Source organism: Engraulis encrasicolus, chromosome 16 (genome assembly GCF_034702125.1).
Source record: "Engraulis encrasicolus isolate BLACKSEA-1 chromosome 16, IST_EnEncr_1.0, whole genome shotgun sequence".
Classification (NCBI taxonomy): domain Eukaryota; kingdom Metazoa; phylum Chordata; class Actinopteri; order Clupeiformes; family Engraulidae; genus Engraulis; species Engraulis encrasicolus.
This window is the reverse complement of record NC_085872.1, coordinates 27,734,050-27,755,633: the sequence shown is the minus strand read 5'-3', so window position 1 is coordinate 27,755,633 and position 21,584 is coordinate 27,734,050. Positions and strand designations below refer to the sequence as shown.

The window sequence follows — 21,584 nt, the reverse complement described above, 5'->3', positions numbered from 1 at the left end:
ATGAATGTATATGTTACCGGATAATAAGTGTGCTGCTAGCCAACATGCTCTTATGCTACCTTGTTTGGTTTGTGGTTGTAGTGCATCTAATGGAAAGTTCGTCATAGAAATGAGAGATAGTGTTGATGGTGATGATGATGATGATGACGATGATGACGATGGTGAATGTGATGAAGTTGCTGATAATGAGAATGATGTGGGTTATGATGATGCTAATGGTGGTGGCGATGATGCTAATGCTGCCAGATACAGTCGCAGTTGCTTGTTGTTTGCCGTGTGACTTGACATGTATATGTGTATGGTATGTGCATGTGTAGGTGTAGGCATAGGCCTTTACCCTGCCTCCCAGTGCCCCGTGCTGACTCTCTGTTCGATTCCCTCCAACAGCAGCCAAGACTCTGCTGAACAAGAAGGCAGACGGCGTCAAGGTGAGTCTGCCCTCCATCGCATTTCCCCCTCTGTAATGATCTGTGGCTGATGGATATTGCAGAGCTGGGATGATGAGATCCTGTGGATGATGTAGTCTTGTGCAATGACGTCACCTCTCCGATTCTTTGGAAACTTCATCATCTAATTGCAAGACCGGGTCTACTGTGACTGATTCTCGTCACATTAGCTCAGTCTCATTTTCTGAGGAGATGTTGGTCGCTGCTGATTCATGATAAATGTGTCATTTTCGTTTTTTATCCTCTTTTTTGCCATTATGACCCCCCAATCAATCATGCTTTCTAATAATATACTTGATGTGTGTGCACCCACATTACACACAAGACTACTAGGCTACCTTGATTTTTTTTGCCAGAGGTGTATTCTCATGGATCAGACTTGAAATATGTTTGTTGAATACAAAAGGTCTTGGGCTCGGTTTATCCTTTTAAGAAGCTACTGTAGAATTGACACATAGTTTTACACATTGCTTAAATGTGGAATGATACGACTGGTTATCGGCTAGAGGAGGCAAGACAGAAAATTCCCCAGATGTGGAAAACTTATTGGATGATGATTATCTACTTTAATGGATGCGGAGGACTAACGCTTCGCCGCAATGTCATGTCCTCATTAGCGTCTCAAGTCTCTTGCATTGCATTAGCCGTTCAAGCACCGCATAGTTAATCACAGGTGCATGGACGATACCTTGCTCTCGATAAAATATTAGGTCACAACAGTTTAAGAGGTTAAGAGGTCACAACAGTTTTGTTATTGATGGCATGGGTGATACATGAATTTTGTGATAGTGTTGAAAATATCACGGCTTTCTGGCAAGTAATTCATGAACACATTGTTTAAGCTCTACAGTGTATTGAAAATGTATTAATCAAGATGATGCCAGTGTCTTTACTCTGTGGAATTGTCATCAAATCTTGTGCCTTTACCATGCTTAATTTAACCTGCTTTAAGCACACATCTGGTAGATAATAGCTATCAATCTGTGTGGTTGTTCATTCAGAGACATCATTAATTCCAAGTGTACACTTTTTAAATTTTATTTTACATGTTTTACTTTGACATTTTTTTTGTTTGATTCATGTCAGCACTGGCTTGTAATGACTGCTTTACACATTCCCACAGGTTAACAACAAAACCAACATAGCCACCAGCCCTAAAGACACAGCTGCCCCGGCACTGGTACCCACGATGCACTCTCCTAGCCATGCATGCTCTCGATACTGCACGCCTGAGCCATAGGGGCCCAGATTTACTCAAGGCTGTCAGATCAGTAGACACCTCGAGAAGGCTCTTTAATATTAAACACATATTAAAGCCTTATAGGTGCCGCTTCTTGCCTTAAGTAAATACTCCCCCTTTTGATTGATATTGCCCTTTTTAAAAACATGCGGGCTGGTATTCCTAGTCTACCTTTTGATTTCAATGTGTTTCTTGCATGCTGATTGCTTGGGTGTTGTTGGTTTTTGTGTTGTGGCTTGTGCCTGGATGGTGCAGCGATGCATGGCAGTGTGGTGTGTGTGGAGTGCTTTAGGACCAACACAGTGATGAAGTAGAATCATGTGACTGATGATGCGTACGCGTACGTGCACTGCACACGCTCACTCTGGTTTGACGTGGTGGTCATGTGCCTGACAGTCTGCATGACGTGCACTGGATGACGCACGGCACCCAGCCAATCCAACCCCTCTCTCTTTCACACAGTTACACACACAGTTACACACACAGTTACACACACACACACACACACACACACACACACACACACACACACACACACACACACACACACACACACACACACACACACACACACACACACACACACACACACACACACACACGCACACACATGCGCACACACTCTACACATACACACACTGTTATGGTTTTGTTTCCCAGACAGATGATAAAAGCGACTCAATGTAATCTTCTCTAATCTCTGCCTGTGATTAGAGGAATCAGGCAGAGTCGTCGGGATCAATGCCGATAAAGCCCACACTGTGACCACTAATGACACACCACCATCGCTGTGTATTTATGTGTGTGTGTGTTTTTTCACCTAAAAAAGTGATATATCGAAAACATGAAGAAGATCTGCTGCACAAAGAAAGAGCTATTGATGAAAGACTCAAGGGTAGAGGGCAGTGAGCGAAAGTGGGGAACGGTAAAAATAAAAATGCTCAGAGAGGTTGTGAAATACGACTGCCCCCTGTCTGAAATGAAATAGGGGTGTGGGGTGAGATTACGGATATGCACACGGAAATTGGTTGCTAAAGAGCTTGGAAATGAAAGGCTAACCACAGCCACAGCTGTGGCCCGGTGACATTAAACCATATGGTGGGAAAGAATACTTCTGAGAGAGAGACGAGCAAATTAAAGATTGGCCACAGCCTGCTTGTCTACAGGGAGAGAGAGAGAAAAAGAGAGGGAGGGGGAGGAGGAGAGAGAGAGAGAGAGAGAGAGAGAGATGGAGGTGGAGAGACATAGAAAGAGAGAGGATGGAGAGGAATTCCATAGGCAGGGCTCGAGTTGTGGGGGATGAGATGAAAAATGAAAATGGTCAAAAATCATCCCCCTCTAAAACCATTGATCTATATTCATTTATAGGCTATACATTCACATATTGTGTTAAAATTGTACTTTTAACAACTGTGTTTTCAAAAATTTCTCGGGGGACAAACCCCCCCGAACCCCCAATAATCAGAATCCATCTCTGACCATCCCCCCTGGGTTGATTTTACAACTCGACCACTGACCACAGGCCTAATAGGGAGAGACTGAGATATGGTGGAAAGCTAACTTCAGGCGACTAGCTGGGGGTGAAGTGTACAGTGTCAGCGTTAGGTAACACAACACACCGTTGGAGGCAGCTGGTCATGGCAAATTGAGTCCATGGAGGCAGAACCAGGCAGGACAGACAAGCGGTGAGAACTGCGTCCAGCTGCAGACTCCTGCTGTCCACCTAACACCCTGACCCTCCCCCCTCACTCTCTTTCTCTCTCACACACATGCACACACACATGCACGCAGGCAGGAACGCACACACGCACGCACACCTACACACACACCTACACGCACGCACACACACACACACACACACACACGCAGACACACATACACACACGCACACACACACACACAGACACGCACGCTCTCACTCATGCACGCACTCACGTACACATACACACACACACACGCACGCACGCACGCACGCACTCACTCACTCACTCACTCACTCACTCACTAACTCACTCATGCACGCACGCACGTACACATACAGACACACATAGACACACACAAACATGCACGCACTCACTCATGCACGCATGCACACACACACACACACACGCACACATGCACTCATGCACGCACGCACGTACACATACACACACATACACACACATGCACACACATGCACACTTACCCCAGGGCCAGATCTCTCTGAGGCACAGACATCAGATGTGCTCCTCTCCCCAGCATGTCTCTGTGCAGAACTTGTGCCAAACGTACCATTATTTACGCCAGTGGAAAATTACTGTCAAGCTGTTGTGCAGGAGTGTTTGTTGTTATAGCGCCTGTGATTCACATTGTTGTGAAGTCAAATTGTGCTCCATTCTGGTTAGAACATGAAATTTCACAATCTGATGTGAGAAAAACTCACACAAACACACCATCTCACACCACGCAGCACACACAGGCATGAAAGCACAGATGCACACAGGCATGACAGCACACACACAAACACAAACACAAACACAAAAACAGATGCGATATTTCCTGTCTGGTGATCTCCAAAGCATGCGGTCTTCTCCTTCTGTTGTCATACAGTTGTGTCATTCTGTACATTCAGAGGTATTGAGCAGTTGGTAATTATTAATGGTCATCGTTTTTTTTTTTTGTCTTCATGTGAAGGAACCCCAGACGACCGTGATCCACAACCCAGTTGATAGGAACAAGGTAGAATAATAATAATATAATTAGAATTTGGTAACACTTTATATTAATATCTGCTTATAAAGCATTACTACCACTTTGTAAATAATGAACAAATGATGAAGAAAGCATTAACAAATGTTTGCAAATGACTCGTAAATGTTTGTAAATGTTATGTTAATATTTTATATTTATCAAACATTTACAAATTGTTTGTAAATTACTAATTATACTCTGTTAAAAGAGTTATGAAATTGTGAACATATTATTTGCAGATATTTTATCAAGTATGAACAAAATGTAGCTAATAATAAAAACATTTGTTAATGTTTTCTTCATCATTAATTCATTACTAAGTCTTTATGAGTAGACAATAATATAAAATATTTCACCAGTCAGATGACCCAACATTTTGCATTTTACAGTGTAGTTCATCTTCCTGTTAATCTTAAGCACATACTGTACAATTATGCATATTATAATAATATTATAATAATAGAATTCTAGTATTCTAGTATTTCTAGTATTTCTATAAAAAGTATGTATTCTCATTTGATTTCTATTGTTCTCTTAAGTTATAATATTTGTTTGGTTTGCTTGTTTTGTTGTTGTTGTGGTGTTAGGAGTCCACAGAGAGTGCTAACACTACCATTGAGGACGATGACCTGAAAGGTAGGATGCGTGTGGCTGTCACATAGCCTTCTCTGTGATGTAATGTTACACCTGACCGTCCACCTCATAACACAATAACATCTAATCTGCCTTTGTTACCCATTTCCTTTCTCCCAACACCTCTTATCTCTGATAATCATCATATCCCAGACTTATACTTTGTTTACAACTCATTCTCCTTATCATCTCCACATTCAGTTTTTTTTTTGTCCTAGGTAGTAAACCTGTCTTACTCCACCCTCCTGTTGCTGTTCTCCCCTCTTCTTCTCACCCCTCTATTTCTCAAACTTTTCTCATCAGTGTCTTACTCGAAAATGCCTTTCGTTTGTTTTCCTCCGTCCACTCCCGCCTGCTCTTTTCTGGGCAGCCAAGCGCTTTGGAAGCCTCAGCATAAACTCTCTCTGGCAGCCCAAGCCCCGCTCCCCAACCACAGAGGCCGGGCAGGTACCCACCTCCTCGGTCCAGAGTAAGTCCCACCTTTAGTGGGAGAAGAGACACCCCACCCCACCCCAACACCACCACCACTCCCACCCCTACCCTACCCCACCCTAACACCACCCACCTCCTCTGTCTTAGACATGCCTCCTGTCAACCCCTCTCCCTCCCCTTCCCTTCCCTACCCTCCTTTTCCCTTCGACCCAGTAGTGACAGACCCCAAGGCCTCTTAAATAAGCACTGTGTCTTCCATCTGACAGCCTTTTGAGTGTAATTATACGGGGAGCACGTCTTCCCAAATCAGTTCCTCCCTGCTCTCGTACCGTGAGACTGGGACACACTGTAATTCTCCCTTAGCAAAGAGTCCTCCTCTTCTGCAGTACCGTACATGTTGCCTTCCTCCACGCCTTATTGTTTCAACTCCTCTTCACCCACCACAAGAGATATTTTCAGTCTCTTGAAGCGGATTACCATCGTAATCTGTCATTAGATAAGTTTAAGTTTTTTCCTTTTAACTTTTAAGTTCTTAGTTAATTGCTATTTGTTGTTGCTTAAGGAAATAGAGAGGCATTCGCGAGACTGGCAGCTAAAAGCTAAGCACTATGGGTGGTATTTGGATGAGACCTTTTAAACTCTAACTCTATTTAACCTTCCATTAAACTAAGCTATGCTAGTGCATGTGCGTCTCATCAAAACACCGCCATTACAAGCACAGAAGCAACGTCTGTGGCACTAAATAACAACACAAACAAATAAAATGGCAAAGTCTCGACAGCATGCTCTCTATGACTCAGGACTGAGTGCACCTTTTGTCCTTTTTCCTTAACGTTAATGATGATTGCGACTGATCGCAACACCTGCTTTCTGAACAAAGTCTGAGTAATGTTTTTGCTGTCCCTCAGCTTGCCAAGTTATCAATAAAGGTAAATTTAAATTGATCTTTTGAATGAAAGTGTTGCCTGTGAGCTATCATCACTGAAACACTGATCATTCTGAAATATGAATAATATGGACGAAAGACATCCAAGAGAGTAATGATCATCTTTAGTTGCTTTCTTTGTTTCCTTCTCAATGGGTCTTTGGTCAATACTGGCGGTGTTTTTGTGTTTTCAGCTCGTAAGCAGGAGATTATCAAAGTGACTGAGCAACTGATTGAGTCCATCAACAATGGAGACTTTGAGGCCTATGCGTAAGTCTGTTTACTTTTCCCCTTTAAATACAATATATCTATCCAAAGTGCAAGACAGTTCGTATTGTTTTTAGGATTTATGTAATCCATTATATTTATGGCATGCCAAATTATTAGAATGCAGCCTGTGCTGGAAAAGAGGTAGCTTGGGCGAAAGCGACTGTTGACTCCGTCAAACAGTCTGGCAAAAGCCAAGAGGAATCTGTCTCCGTGGATGGCTGGGAGATGGTCTGCCATTTAAATGTAAAACCCATATTGTGCTTTATTAGCATGACTGTTACGATATAGCGTCGCAAAAGCATACAAATAGCAAAACAAAAGTGTGAATATAGTTACCTTAACCAATCAGTAACAGACTTTGCGTGTGAGTTCTACGTCACCACTCTCAACTGTTTGCTGATTGTGATGTGATGAGCCAAAACCTTTGGGTGGAGTACATAGGATGGTGTCGCCAGGCTAGAAAGGAGGTGGTGATGAGTATTACTGTGTGCCCTCTAGGAAAATCTGCGACCCTGGATTGACATCATTTGAACCAGAAGCCCTGGGCAATCTGGTGGAAGGCCATGATTTCCACAGGTTTTACTTTGAAAATGGTGAGCTTTAAACGTTTTTTTTTTTGTCCTTAAAGTTTCATTGAGTAATTTTAGAGTTTCTATTTGTGACTGATGAAGCTGACACACCAGCTCCCCATGTAAAATGAGAGTGAGGAACGGTACTATACCATTGGGATACTAGGTGAGGAGAATGTGCTCATGTCATCAGCACAGGACTGGGCAGTCCCTACTGACCGTAACTGCAGAGTGACCTAATTAGCTGAATCCAGAGTACATGAGACATCATATGGCTAGTGGCATCGCATAGGCAGTGATAATGGTTACCACTCTCGCAGACATGCCTCTCAGTAGCGACCCACAGTAAGGTGCTATAATCGGGACGCCCTGCACGGAAATCTGTCCTCTCCCAGGAAGTGCAGCCCAAGATACTGAGATGCAGATTGACTGTGTCTCCGGAACTTTGCACTCACCACACGCTTTAAGGACATTTTAAAACTTAATTTACGGCAAAACCTCACTCATAACATCTAGAAGGCGCATATCAGATTTCACATTAACCGTGATTATCAGTAGTTCAAATGTCTGTGTAGACTCTTAGTGGAGATGGGCAATCGGTGGGATTAGCAAAGGTCTCAGACAAATGTCTGGGGATGAGGTGCTAGCTAACTGCCGTCGTTCATATAACATGACATCCATAAAAAAAGACGAAACATCACTTTGATAAAACCATGGAGCAGAGTGGGTTACAGAAGAACACTTGTCATTACCATTTGATAACAGCCACCTAGTCGATAGGTTCTAGGTACAAAGAGGTTAACGGACCACCACACCACTTATTGAGTAGGGTAGTGTAGCTTCTGCCATCCTCTCTGAGATATATAATAGAATGCCCGCCCAACCCCACACCCCTGTGTGTTCAGTAACCAGGTGTGCCATCCCCCATCTTCAGCCAAGTGCGCTGGAAGTGGGTTACACAAGCTGCTGTAACCCACTTCCAGTAAAGTAAAGGAGCAGGGGCGATGGTACACATGGTGCACTGTATGAAAAAGGGGGTTATTTGGTTTCATCAGGCAATGTATCGTATGTTTTTACATTGGTAATCACACTCCCACATGCCTAAAGTTGTTATTCATGACACAAGAAAAAAAATATTAGTAGAACCTCGGTTATATAATGCCTCTTTTCCACTGCTGGTTTTCTGGTAGGCCTACAGCTCGACACAGTGCGACCTGGCCAACACTTTTTGCTTTGCGGTTGAGCTGTGTCGGGCCTATTTGAAAAGCAAAATATGGCGGCCGAGTCACGCTTTGTCGAGCTGTAGGCCTACCAGAAAACCGGCAGTGGAAAAGAGGCATAAGTTACCACACACACACAGCACAAAATTCCGGTTTGTATGTAGTGCCGTAAGACCTTGATTTTGGAAGTGAAGTGTGTCCTGCCTGTGCCGTCTCCTCATTATGCTGGGCGTCTGCTCTAGCTCTGTCCAAAGGGAACAAGCCAGTCCACACCATCCTGCTGAACCCGCACGTGCACCTGATCGGCGAGGACGCCGCCTGCATCGCCTACATCCGCCTGACCCAGTACATGGACGCCAGTGGCATGCCCCGCACCATGCAGTCCGAGGAGACCCGCGTGTGGCACCGCCGCGAGGGCAAGTGGCAGAACATCCACTTCCACCGCTCCGGAGCGCCCAGCGTGCCTGTCAAGTAGGGGCGGCCAGAGCAGAGCGACGTGGCACTGTGCTAACCACGCCCCTGTCAGGAAGTCCACCCTCCACTCCGGTCTTCATTTACCTCCTATATACTAGATATCCATCCATCTCTTTCTTTCTTTCTTTCTCTCTCTTCCAGTCTCTCTCTTGCTATCTCTGTTCTCCCCCTTTCTCTCTCTTTCTCTCTCTTTCTCTAATATTCTCTATTCCTCTCTTTCTCTCCCACTGTCCCTGGTCCATTTTCCTCTCTTTTGCCTACTCATTGGTTGCGTATCAACATACTCTGAATATTGCCAACTCTATGAATCCACCCACTCAAATAGCCAGACGGTCATATCAGGTGGGATTTGAGTTCATTAGGTAAACAAATGTTAGAAGAGATAGAAGACGTAGGCATGGTATGAATATGACATTTGATTGCATTACATTTGAGTACATAGTTAGGCATGATTGGGACTGATTTGGACATGTGAGGCTTTAATATGTGTTTTTCAAAGGTAAACACATTTAAATATGGTCAGATATTCAAGTTATGAGGTATTTGGAAGAAGAGGACAGTGGGTCATCATTTTTTATCGTTTAGAATATTTATACATATCTGGCCTATTTGTTTGTCCTGTGGTCAGTTTCTTACCATATTATAGTCTGCATAAGATTTGTTGCTGTATCTCTTACTCGCCCTCTCCCTCTCCCTCCATATTCACTCTACTCCGATATCCATGTCTTCTTTTGCTTGGAGGAGCTTTGTCACTGAACTGTAGCCTTTGGGGAAAGTAAAAAGCAAGTGCTTCCCATTTGCATAATCATCTCTCATTTATTACGATTAAAGGAAATCTCTTTTTGTCCGTATTTTGTAGTTAATAATTGGTTACAAATGCTTCTGTTTACCCGCCCGGTTGAAGACAGCCACCAACAAAATAATCATGGCCAGTCTGCCACAGGATGGCGCTGTTTCTCAGCCGCTCTTTCCCCTTGTCCTGCCCCTTTCTTGTCATGAGGGTCGTTTACACCCAAATCGCACAGGACCAGAGTGTCAAGAAATTTTTTGAAAGGACATCACTTTCTCCACAAGTGGGCCATACGCATATTTGGACATTATCAAAAAGAGTGTATTTTTAACACATTAGTTTGTTTTTGTTCATGGTTATTTTTAACAAGCTGTTTTGGTATGCATTTTAAATGTATAGATATGTCTGTTATGTATTTTTATGTCTATGTGTGTGTGTGTGCAATACAAACAATTTGAAAGATAAGAATGTTAATATTGAGCTTGCTATTGTTCTGGTGATGTACATATGTTGTGGTTGTTTAAAAAAAAATATCTAAATGAGCATTCAACTGATATCCTCGCTTTCAGCCAAGCTATGATTTTAGTAAATGCAATCCACAGGCGATGTTTTACTTTTTGCTAGCTTACAATGTTTGGAACGAAATTCCAACAGAGAAACTTATTGTAAAGGGTAGTTCAACTGCAGACCGTTTGCAGATGTTGTATGTTTACCTTTACACTGTTGCATATTTTAAAAATTAAAGATAGGAGAATGTAGCATATATAATATATATCAAATTGACAAATTCAGTCATGCATGGGGGGCTATTTCCAAGTGTTATATATTTATTATTTAATTTGTTTTTGTTTTTTTAATTGTGGATATAATGGTCTCCCGATGGAAACAACTTTTTTATTTTCAGTATCATCTGACAATAGCAACACTACTGATAACGATAGCTGTACTATCACATCTCCAGCACAAATAATCAATCATAAGACTGTAGCTAATTTTTACCTTTTGTCAGTTATTGTAGGTCAATTTCGTCTTTATTACTATTCTACATTCAAATGGCACAAGGAGAGACGCTCATTGACTCTCAAGCCGCTGTTCTACTTCTGTTTGTTGCCATGCAGTATGTCAACCTCCTGCTATGTGATTCTGGAGAGAGGAGAGGAGAGGAGGCCAAGCCCTCATGTCTAGCATGCACACTGCCCTTGTAGCGCTCTCGTGTCTCAGCGCCAACCAGTAGGAGAAGAGAAGAGAAGAGAAGAGCGGGGGTGTGTCTCGTGCACTGATGTCAGAATGGTCTTCCTTGATGATAAACCAGGAGCTTTAACCTCTGGTGCTCTCGTGTCAGTAGGACTATGCCGAAACCATCGTCGTCATTTTATTTTGTTTTCCTTTTAATGTACTGTACTTTTTCCTTTTCTTCTCTTGAGGGTTAAGAATTCCTATGCTGAAAGTTGCACCGCCACAAGGGCCAATTTGGAGACAATAGAGTAAATAATTTGCTGCCATGGTGGCGATAGAAATTAAACATATTTAAGACGTAATAAAATTAAAGGTGTGATATTTACATGGTTTGGTTGTGTTTTATTGCATGTCTCTTGGTCTCTCTCTCTCGCTCTCTCTTAAGATCTTTTTGAGTTCATTCATACGATTAAAGTGTGGTTGTGCCCTCTTCTTGAAAAACTGTAAAAATAACAGTTAATAATTGAGTAGCCTATTACAACAAAGTTGGATGTTAAGATGTGGGTCTTAAATCTGGAAGGCACCAACCATCAATATGTATGTTCAGAAAAGACAGAGGCCTAACACTAACAGGCAAGGCACAAATTTATATAGACTAGTGTCTCTGAGTATTCACATAGGTATTCCACTACCGTTTTTCAGGTAGGCCTACAGCTCAACACAGCGTGACAACGCAGCCGCTTTTTGCTTTTCGAATAAGCGCGACAAAGTTCAATCATAAAGCAAAAAGTGGCGGCCGAGTTGCGCTGTGTAGGTCTACAAGAAAAATGGCAGTGGAAAAGAGGCATAACAGACTACTGATTAATGACACAACAACAACTTGCCCATAAAATTGTCCATGGCTATTTCTCTTTCAGTCAGTGAAAGTGTGATTTCAGTCAATAAATGATTGAGAAAATACAAGGGATGGACATACAGTAGTAAAATACACTCCACAAACGAAACACAGAGGACAAAGGATTTACCAGTTGTACTGTTTTTATTCTCTATCAGCCATGTACACACTGCAGCCATTGTACTGTGTTTAAATGTTTTTTTTAAAAGTCAGATAGTAAACTAATACATGCCCTGATAGATAGATAGATAGATTTATGTATATTTGTATATAGTCATCACCATGGACACAGGATGTTGGCTCAAAAAAAAAGAAAATCAGACTATCACAGTGAACTCTGTAATTTCCCGTTGTTCATTTCACTCACAAAAAGCCTGTGAAAAATAAATGAGAACATTCAGTGTATAGCTCAACCAGTAGTATATCTTCATATATGTGTTTGATTAGTGATTTCTGCCTCAATACCACATTCCCTCCCTCTGCATCAACAGCCACTCACACAGTGCCACACATACACATGGTCAGGCATTCAAAGGTCAATACATTTCAGATAACAGAGATAAAAGTAAACCAGTTCATTCTCATCTTCTGTCTGATTAAGCCTACTACTTGACACATGTTGTCTTCGTGTTGTTAAGTTGTAACACCAGGTCATGCCAGAGGAAGACATGGAACGCTGTAGACGGTTGCATTCCACTATCCAAAAAAAAGGCTCAGACCAAACCAAAACAATGTTTCCAATAAACTCAGTGCTAAAATGTCAAACAGAACCCATGCCAGGCAATCCATCACAACTCAAACGTGTATAAACCCAAGCTCTCTTTCTATTGACTACCTTTTCAACCCTTTTCTCCCAGTTGTCCCTTCTCAGAATAGACTCGAAAACACCTATACATCGTAATCCCTTTTGCAGTGCATCTTCTGAGCATACCATACATACATAACACATCTGTTATTTTTAAATGGCTTGGGTAATCTGCTACATCTCAGGGGTGTACATCAGCACCCCATTATTGGGGGGAGAGAAGGAAATAGACAAAGTGCAAAAAGAGACATCACACAGAGTAACCCTGAGGGTTTTTTTTGAAATGACAGAAATGCTAAATGCCATTTGTAGATTCCCTTCACTTCTCAATCCACTCTCGCACATACGCAAAGAGAGCAAAAAGCAAAATATACTGGTTTAATCTGAGGGGGAGAGGGAAGGTGCTAGTGCGTGTCAAAAACACAGATGGGTTGAAGGGGAGAAACAGTAAACTCCTCGTGCTGTTCTTCTATCTCTTGAGGGGGAAGACAGACAGGGAAGAATGCAGGTAGATTCAGAATTTGAAACTGATTTTTGCAAATAGTGACAGATGCTAACTAGTCATGCCAGCTATAATCCTTATATGTAGCTAATGTTGACTACTGACATTTTTTTTCTCTAAAAATGCACATTGTTTATACTTTCAAAGACAGGTAACACATACACAAAACACTCTGACAGCAGATAGAGGCATCTGTGTAAACAGACAGCCTTAACACTTTAGTTCACATGATAATTGCAAAAGAGAACCATCTAGGTTATCATAGAGGGTCAGGCCTGTGTACAGCGGCCTAGTCAGTAAAGAAGAAAGGGAAACACAGTCTGGTTTTTGGTGATTTGATATTTAGGCCACGTGTAGACAGACATGACCGGCTATGATTTTGTCATGTCCCGATGAATTTGTCATGTGAAGATCATGTCAAATAAAGTGTCATAAATATATATTTCTTTTGTTCATTTTCTGAGAGCTGTATCCTTTATCCTTGGAGAACAATCAGGTTATGTGATGAATGATGAAGCCAGTATTCATTATGTGATATCTAAGCACAGTCAGTATGACAGGCAATGCAACACATTGTCAGACGGAAGCATGTTTGTTATGAGTAGAAATATTAGTTAGCGTCCATCTGAGGCGAGTACTGAGGAAAATGCTTTCTAGACTTCTCTGAAAACATCACAAACAGAGTCAAGACATCGAGTCAGGGCAAACAACAACAAGGAAAATAAAAAATAAATTCTTTGGTCACAAAACGGCAAAATATTACATCATAAAGGGAAACAAGGGAGAGGTTCAAGAAACATATCTATCCAATCTACCACAATATTGAGAACGAAGACTGGAAATGAGGACAAAATCAGCTACTAACTAAACAAACAAAAAATAAGTCATTCATCTCTGCCAGGGAACTCAAGCCAACCGAGACCCATCCTGTTGTTGAACAGGAAGACTGTAGACACGGGTGTTCTGAGATGGCAGAGCATGGTGCATAGAATATTTAACCTTTTTTTTTTTTTGGGTGAGGCCACATCGTGGATTTTGGGCAAATGTAGGAATATGCAGGAAAGGAAGGAAAAGAGGAGGAGACCCCTTCTTCACTCCTCTTCCTCTTCCTCCTCGTCGTCTTTTGGCCTCTTGCTCTCCGCACAGTATTGGTGGATGAGATGGTGGAAATGCCGCTGAACGCTGCCAGGATGGCTGTGAAGGCAAGGGCTCTGCGCTCTGCCATCAAGCCGTTCGACGATAACGTTCCTCCGACCCTGGGCATCCTTGACCTGGGTCCTCCTCTGTGTGTGCGCCCTATTCATCCTGGTCCTGGCAGGGGGAGAGAAGAGGCAGAGAAGAGGACTGGGGTCAGGGGTGAAGTGAGGAGGAGGACCGCAGAGAGCAAGCAAGCGAGGGTGTCTGGTGGTGAGTGAGGGGGGATCAGGCACAATTGGTTAATATCTCCTATCAGTGATGCGCAGGCTGACCCGAAGTCAGCGGGCGCTTTCAGTTAACCACTGTCGACCGCAGGCACGGGTTATGAAATAATATTTTTTATGATATTCGGGTCGGTTACGGTCGGTCAGGACCTTTGAAATGATGACGCATTTTATAGTAGGCTATAGCCTATAGGCTACAGTCTACTTTAGTAGACAGATAGGCCTACATTTTTCTTCAAAATAGATGAAGTTTATTTGGCTGAATAACTACGATGGTGTGCCCCATGAGCTCTGTAGGAGACTATGAGGCTCCTGCGTCAGCCGAATCCTCTGCACGCGACTGGTGCAACACTTGCAATCATTGAGTGCATTTAGCAGAACACAGAGGGTGCTCTCTACACAGTGCAATGATGGATAGGATAGCCTACATATTTTCTTATACAATTGTAATGGTTTCGCGCTCCTGTGTTGCTTTCAGAGTTTGTTTTGATTTCTTATAAGGTCAGTTGTGTGTTGCCGCTAGAATGATGCTAGGATGTTCATAAGACGCAGGGCTACTCATCTTAAAAGCGGGTCGGGTCAATATTTTTTTAATAAATATTTCTTGCGGTCAGGGCAAGCGGGCGGGCTAGGGAAAAAAGCGGTCAGTTGCGTCTTGTTTTTTCGTCGACCCGCGCATCACTCCTATGTATGTTATCATGCTTGTCAAACCTCACTGAACCAGTTTCCAGTTTTACAGTCTTCACACTGTGTAAACGTCTCCTTTAACAAAAGTTAGTTTGTTTCACACACATACATGCGAGCACACACACACACACACACGTACAACACGTAAAACACGCACGCACGCACGCACACACACACACAGGTGCACGCACGCGTGCACACACACACACGCACACGCACACGCACACGCACACACACACACACACACACACACACACACACACACGCACAAACAAACTCCATGCATATCATCCGAACCTCCTGATAACAGATCCATCCTCCTTTACAATTTGCTGCTCTACAATTTGGGGCGATTTCTTTGAGAACCCCAGATACCTCAAGGCCTGGGTGGGTTAACAGATATGGGAATAGAGTAGTTATGACAGAGCACAGAGCAAACTGAAGACCTACATACGGTAAATGTATGTTTATATATAAAACCGTATGGTGGTTATCTTAAATTGAACATGAAGAAAACATGAACATGAACACGAACATGAAAAAAACTTGCATTTCATTACATTTTTTTCATGAAAACAGATTTTGGTTTCATTCGTGTTGCATTGCTAATGTGGTGGCAAAGTAACTTTTTCTTTGTTAACATGAAAGTGTGGCAGGTGGTTTGTGCTGTGTGATAAAATACAGACCAGGTTCAGGTACGTCACTGACCTCACTGAAGTCGTCCTTGGCCGAGGGTAGATCAGAGGCGAGAGTTGTGTCTCCGTGGTGCACTTCCATTCTCTCTCCCTGCACCTGTGATGTTTCAACAACTTGGTGGACCTCCGGACCCTCCCGCTGCTCCTGCTCCACCACTCCGGTGGCACCAGGCTTCTCACAAAATGTTACCTGGAGGCACATATTTACATGCTCTGTATGCTCTGTGGAGATGAAGTGCACATAATGTGTATGTACAAGTACATATACAGAATCAGACGCACGCACGCACGCACGCACGCACGCACGCACGCACGCACGCACGCACGCACGCACTCCTACCTCTGTCTGATGTCCTTCACTCCTCAGTACGGTCCTCTTCACCACTTTGGAGTACCCGTCCCCTTCTCCTACACTTACAGGCTCCTGGGAACTTCCCTCACCCATCACCTCCTCTCTCTCAACTCCATCAGATATGCAACGCTTGATTATCTTTCTAGTAACCTGAAAATAAAAATGAAATGTGTTACCTCAGTAGGTTGTTATTTTCACAAATATTAACATCAACTAAGTTTCAGACAACTGTTTAAAATTGTGAAAAATATATAATTATTATCGAAAACGAGATGCCCATCTCAAGAGGCCATCCTCTAATAAAGCAATTTTAAAATTATAAAAATACATAATTTATTTTATGACATTACCTTCTTTACCACCTCATTTCCATCTTCATCCACGTACCGCTCCTCCGATGTGGTCTGTGATGCAAGATCTGGGGACTCGTCCCCCTGGTGGAAGAGAAGGGAAAAAGAACCACACAAATTATACAGCATCTACTTGCAACTCTACAACAATCCACAGATGGTGCTGTAGGGTAGCAAATCTGTTGTGAAAGACCTGTTTAGTTTTAGTATCAAGCACAGAACACATGGTCAAAGCTTCCAAGGTTAGCGTAGAATCACACATAATCACATTACTACTGACCTACATGTATGGTAAGAATGAATGCTCAGATATATTGCCATGGCTCGCAAGTCCACCAATGACGTCACACTTTTAGTAAGAATCCCTCAGAGGCAGGGCAGCCACATCCTTCATGCAGAGCAGAGAGAAGAGTCTCCTCTGCCTGCTCTTGAGCTCTATACCTGGATGATAACTCTCCTCCGAACGACTCTGGTGGTAAGCACGTCCTCCTCAGAACTATCCGACAGTACACCTAGCTCATTTTCAACTTCCTAACCAGGAAGGAAAAAAGGAAACTAGATGAAGCAGAGACATGTGCTGTTGGTAGATGTGGTGTCCCATGCACAACCATTTTTTTTTCCAAAACTGATTACAGCTGAGTGGCTTATAATATTAGTCTGGATTTGTCAGTTTCATTTAAAAAAAGCAAAAAAGGAACACAGTAGAGAGGATGTTTTGTTAGCTTGTTCGGTCGAGAGGACTTTTCTCACATCAGTTAGTTTGCCAGTTAGATGTGGTTAGACATACATTGCCAGAAGCTAAATCACTCTGTCAGTGGTGCAGCACACAGAGGCCTGAGGTCAGGTCAAGGTCATCCTTACCCTCTTCAGGCTGACGTCCTCCCCCATGCACTGTGCCCAGCGACGAGGGGGAGGGACCACTCGTGGGGACGGGCCATAGGCCTGCGCAGTACCGAGTGGGCTGGCCATAGTAGGGCCTCTCGTCTTGGGTGCTGTATCTGTGTGACCTTGGGTAAACACAGCATCCTCATAGTCCTCACTTCCTGATGACAGCATTGACCTACGATGTTGTCTTTGCAGAACGCAATGCCTTGGATTCCTTGAGCTCCTCGGTCTCATTTTGACACCAGGAAACGCATCGCTCCTTGAAAATGTACTCTTTTTGTCAATGTCCTCAGGCTCTGCTTCAGAGTGGTCTGATATTGTTTGTTTACAGTCAAAGTACATCTCTGGGTCTGAGTCTTCATGGAATTGAGCTGTAGGCTTTGCATCAGTGGCACCATCGTTACAGTCATGCCAAGCACACAGACTCACAGGTTGTTCGTCAGTGGTGGGCGCATCTGCTAACAAAGATTCTGCCCCTTTTTTCAGGGTCAATGGTTGCTCAGTACATACAAAATGTGGCTTATGATCTTCACTCTTAGTCAGTTCAAAAGTCCCTGCCTCTATACTAATATCAGGAGCTAAAGAGTAATTCTCTGAGGGCACAGATAGCTGTTCCTTCTGACTGAGAGCCAGGGGAATATAATCAAAAATGGGATGAGAACATCCATGAGCAGTCTTTTTCAGGTCGGACTCATCCTTCTCCTGTGAGGGAACGGCACCTGCCGTGGATACAAGGTGCTGTGACTCTGGGATTTCGGTTGGATTGGTAACACTTTCATTATCATATGTGAATTCGATGTTTGATGCCAAATTATCGGAAACAGCTGGGTTGTCCTGTTTTACGGTTAAGTCAGTCACTTGCACCTCAAAGTTAAGGCATCCTGTTCTGGCTGCATCTGTGGTCTGAGGAATATCATCTGAACTGCAAACATTTGCATTGTCAGTACATTGGGAGGTTTCACAAGAGATCTGTGAATATTGCACGTCAAGAGGAGCTTGACTGGAATATTCTCTCTCAACATCTACACTGCAATCAGTATGGGATACATCTGTAACGGAGTGTGTCTGTTGTGAAGTGTCATGGCCAGAAATCGTTTCACAACATGCTTCAGCTATTTCCACCATATCTACTTGGTCCTTGCTAAGATGAAGGTGTGCCTGAAGTAGAGGAATTACTCCTTTGTAATCTATCACATCACACTCAGGTGGGATAAGGGACTTTTGCAGATCAGGACACTCGTGAGCAGGCAGTTCAATATCAGACTCATCAATGTCCTGTGAGTGAACATCACCTGGTGCAGATACACGTTGTTGTGAGTCTGATATTTCTGTCGGATCTTTTTTGTTATCATATAATAATGGAGGGTTTACAGAATTATGAGAAAACGATGGGTCAGTTTGTGTTAGGGTTAAGGCAGTGACTTGTGCTTCAAATTCCTCAACAAGACATCCTGATGATATGATTGTATCTGGTGTTTGTGGAGTCTCATCTAAACTGACGTCTTGGAAAATGTTTGTGCTGTCAGGAGAGCATTGCGTAGCTCCACAAGAGATTTGGCATCTGAAATACTGCATGTCCAGACTAGTTTGACAGAGACATTCTCCCTCAACATCCACACTGTAATCAGTAGGGGATGCATCGGTGACATCCACACTGTAATCGGTAGGGGATGCATCTGTGACAGAGTATAACAAGTATGAGACAGAAAGATCAGAAATACTGTCACTACTAGCTTCAGCTTTGTCAGTAATGACTAAGTGGTCCTGGCCAGGATCAGAATATGTCTGACCAGGAGGAATCATTTCTGTGTCATCACTTACATCGCTTTTTATTGCAGTTGGATTGGTATCTTTTTTGTTATTAAATAATAATGAAGGGTTTACCAAATTATCAGAAAATGATGGGTCAGTTTGTTTTAGGGTAAAGTCAGTGACTTGTGATTCAAATTCCTCAACAAGACATCCTGATGATATGATTGTTTCTGGTGTGTGTGGAGTCTCATCTAAACTGACGTATGAAGCAGTAAGATCAAAAATACTTTCACTACTTGCTTCAGCTGTGTTAACAATGCCTAAGTGGTCCTGGCCAGGATCAGAATGTGTCTGACCAGGAGGAATCATTTCTGTGTCATCACTTACGTCGCTTTCCGTTGGAATAAGGGCCTGCAGATTCTCTAGTAATATGCCACGGTCAGATGTTAGCTCAGACTCTTCTGATGCAACTAGTTCTGTAGAGTAAGTTTGACTCAATTTTTCCTCTCCGGCTTCTTCACATTCTTCAGGTGATTTGGGGATGATCACATTTATAGCAGATAAAAACAAAAACTCATCTTCTGCTTTGGGCTCTTGGGTTTTCTGCATCGCAGGTGGCTCTGTGCTGCTCGACATGCTAAGACCTTCTTCATGGGGTGCCACTGAGGCATGGGGGAGTTGTATCAGATCTGGAGTAACCCTGTGTTCTTCAAAACATGTCTGATTACGCAACAGAAGAAAATCACAAGACGTTATTGCAGTCTCTGCTGAGGAGTCCTCTGTGTTAGGTGGAAGGCAAATGTCCTCTGTTTGTAGACAAAGTGGATAATCTGCATGTTTTTCAGGTGGCGAGCCATTGTTCTCAAAGGTTGCAAAGGCTCCTCCATACTGACTTCCTGTGGTTTCCTCATGTCTAAGAACAGATTCCTTCTCAGGTTTAATAACGTCTTCAGTTTTCAGCTGCCTTTGGGATGTTTGGTATTGTGATCCATCCAACTCGACTTCTAGTACGGTGGATTGATCGGTTTCATTGTCTGTTTGCATTGAATCACCCTGAGTGTCATTAGACATGTGCTCTAGGAGATCTGGTACTGGTGTGATAGATTCAGGGGCTGCCATTATTGGTATGTCCACTACTTCTATTATGGAGGGAACAATCTGATCTGGGGACACACTGACATCGCAGGCGTCTAGACGTCTCGGTTCAGCCCCAGCCTCAGTCTCAGTTTGCCAAATTAGATGAGGGTGAGGGAGTCTCTGTCTCTCTGATGACTTTAAGGATGAAAAGTCCTTGTCAGAGAGCTCCATTTGGCTTTGCTCAGAATGAGAAAAGACAATTTGTTCCAAAGCTCCCAAAACCTAAAAATGTATTGATGAGATGGGATGGGAAAACAAAACAAACACAAAGACAAATGAGATGGTTTTGTTGTGAATTGTCCTTCTTTACCTATCTGAGACATAATGGAGTCACATAAAACACAGATTACTCCATACATTAACAGGATCAACATGAAAAGTGTTAACCTCACTTTTGTAGTAGCCCCCATACATTCCATGGTTCTATTATTTTCAAACAGACCTCATTTTAGCATAATTGTGGCTCAAGTGCAGAGTACAACGCAAATGTAAAGTGCATCCTGATTTCAGGGGCACTTCAACAAAGTTGCCTTTGTGTCTGAAATGTATTTTCAGTCCATTTGAAACGACTATCTGAAATGTTAATAATTATGGTCATGCTGATTTTAAATACTTAACCATGTTTGTTGTTTTGAGAGGCCTACCATTTATATGGGACCCGAAGCAAAAGCAATATCACCACAAAGCTCATACAGTAAGTTATGACTCAATTAATATATATTGCATGTCACCCTTTTCATGTGCATTGATAGGTAAATGTGCGATTAAAATCAGCTCTAACCAACCTGCTGACTGAGCCTGTGGGGAAAGAGCATGCACCATGCTCCACCACTTTGCAGTTCAGCTGTGCAGCTGTGAGAAGAGTGACGGTTAAAATATGGCCATGCTATGGCTACTATTACGTGGTTGACAGCAGAATCCAGTATTCTGTTGGTAGGTGCTGGAGTTTAGGATATTGATGGTGAGAAGGTTTAGGACAGGACTCAAAATGCGGAAACTCCTGAGTGGTTCACTTCAGGGTGGGGAATTAGATTCATCCTTCTGGCCATGTGCAAACATGCAAAGCTGGACGAGTCAGACTTCAGGGGATATTAGTAGCGGTTTGCGTTTCATGTTTGAAACGATGCGCTGGGGGATTGTGGGGGATTGGGGTTGGGGCAGCACTACTGCTTGTGACACAGCATCCTACAGTGCAAGT

At 43.0% G+C, this 21,584-nt stretch overlaps 3 protein-coding genes across 9 annotated transcripts in view; 1 reads left to right on the top strand and 2 right to left on the bottom strand.

Annotated features, from left to right (window-relative positions):
- Positions 1–11,290, top strand: part of camk2d2 (calcium/calmodulin-dependent protein kinase (CaM kinase) II delta 2) — a 39,752-nt gene extending 28,462 nt beyond the window's left edge. The window contains exons 13-21 of one of the 5 annotated variants that reach the window (XM_063219221.1): positions 391–428; positions 1,570–1,626; positions 4,360–4,404; positions 5,004–5,052; positions 5,420–5,518; positions 6,390–6,410; positions 6,601–6,676; positions 7,175–7,269; positions 8,720–11,290. In XM_063219221.1, coding sequence (XP_063075291.1) covers positions 391–428; positions 1,570–1,626; positions 4,360–4,404; positions 5,004–5,052; positions 5,420–5,518; positions 6,390–6,410; positions 6,601–6,676; positions 7,175–7,269; positions 8,720–8,940 — 701 coding nt within the window. In that variant the 3' untranslated portion in view covers positions 8,941–11,290. Of the gene's footprint in view, positions 1–390; positions 429–1,569; positions 1,627–4,359; positions 4,405–5,003; positions 5,053–5,419; positions 5,519–6,389; positions 6,411–6,600; positions 6,677–7,174; positions 7,270–8,707 lie in introns of all 5 variants that reach the window. The other 4 variants (XM_063219220.1, XM_063219222.1, XM_063219223.1 and 1 more) reach the window with 4 other exon arrangements.
- Positions 11,291–11,925: 635 nt separating this feature from the next.
- LOC134465519 (uncharacterized) lies at positions 11,926–21,584 on the bottom strand. The gene is made up of 7 exons (XM_063219219.1): positions 17,474–21,584; positions 17,054–17,143; positions 16,613–16,696; positions 16,251–16,412; positions 15,924–16,100; positions 15,513–15,598; positions 11,926–14,418 (listed from the first exon to the last, which is right to left on the bottom strand). Exons 1-7 carry the CDS (start codon positions 20,555–20,557, stop codon positions 14,199–14,201), a joined length of 3,903 nt encoding a protein of 1,300 aa, XP_063075289.1. The 5' UTR covers positions 20,558–21,584; the 3' UTR covers positions 11,926–14,198.
- LOC134465518 (uncharacterized) overlaps positions 20,519–21,584 on the bottom strand; it is an 80,095-nt gene continuing 79,029 nt past the window's right edge. For all 3 annotated transcript variants that reach the window (XM_063219215.1, XM_063219217.1, XM_063219218.1), the window contains one exon: positions 20,519–20,608. The gene's annotated coding sequence lies outside the window, so the exon portion shown is untranslated. The remainder of the gene's footprint in view (positions 20,609–21,584) is intronic.

Bases quoted from the DNA above. Each gene is read 5' to 3' on its own strand.
- LOC134465519 (XM_063219219.1), bottom strand. From the start codon at position 20,557: ATGGAGCTCTCTGACAAGGACTTTTCATCCTTAAAGTCATCAGAGAGA. The intron at 17,144-17,473 runs GTAAGGATGACC...CTTCCTGGTTAG, and splicing joins AGGACGTCAGCCTGAAGAGG to GAAGTTGAAAATGAGCTAGG. The intron at 16,101-16,250 runs GTAGGAGTGCGT...ATGTGCCTCCAG, and splicing joins GTGAAGGACATCAGACAGAG to GTAACATTTTGTGAGAAGCC.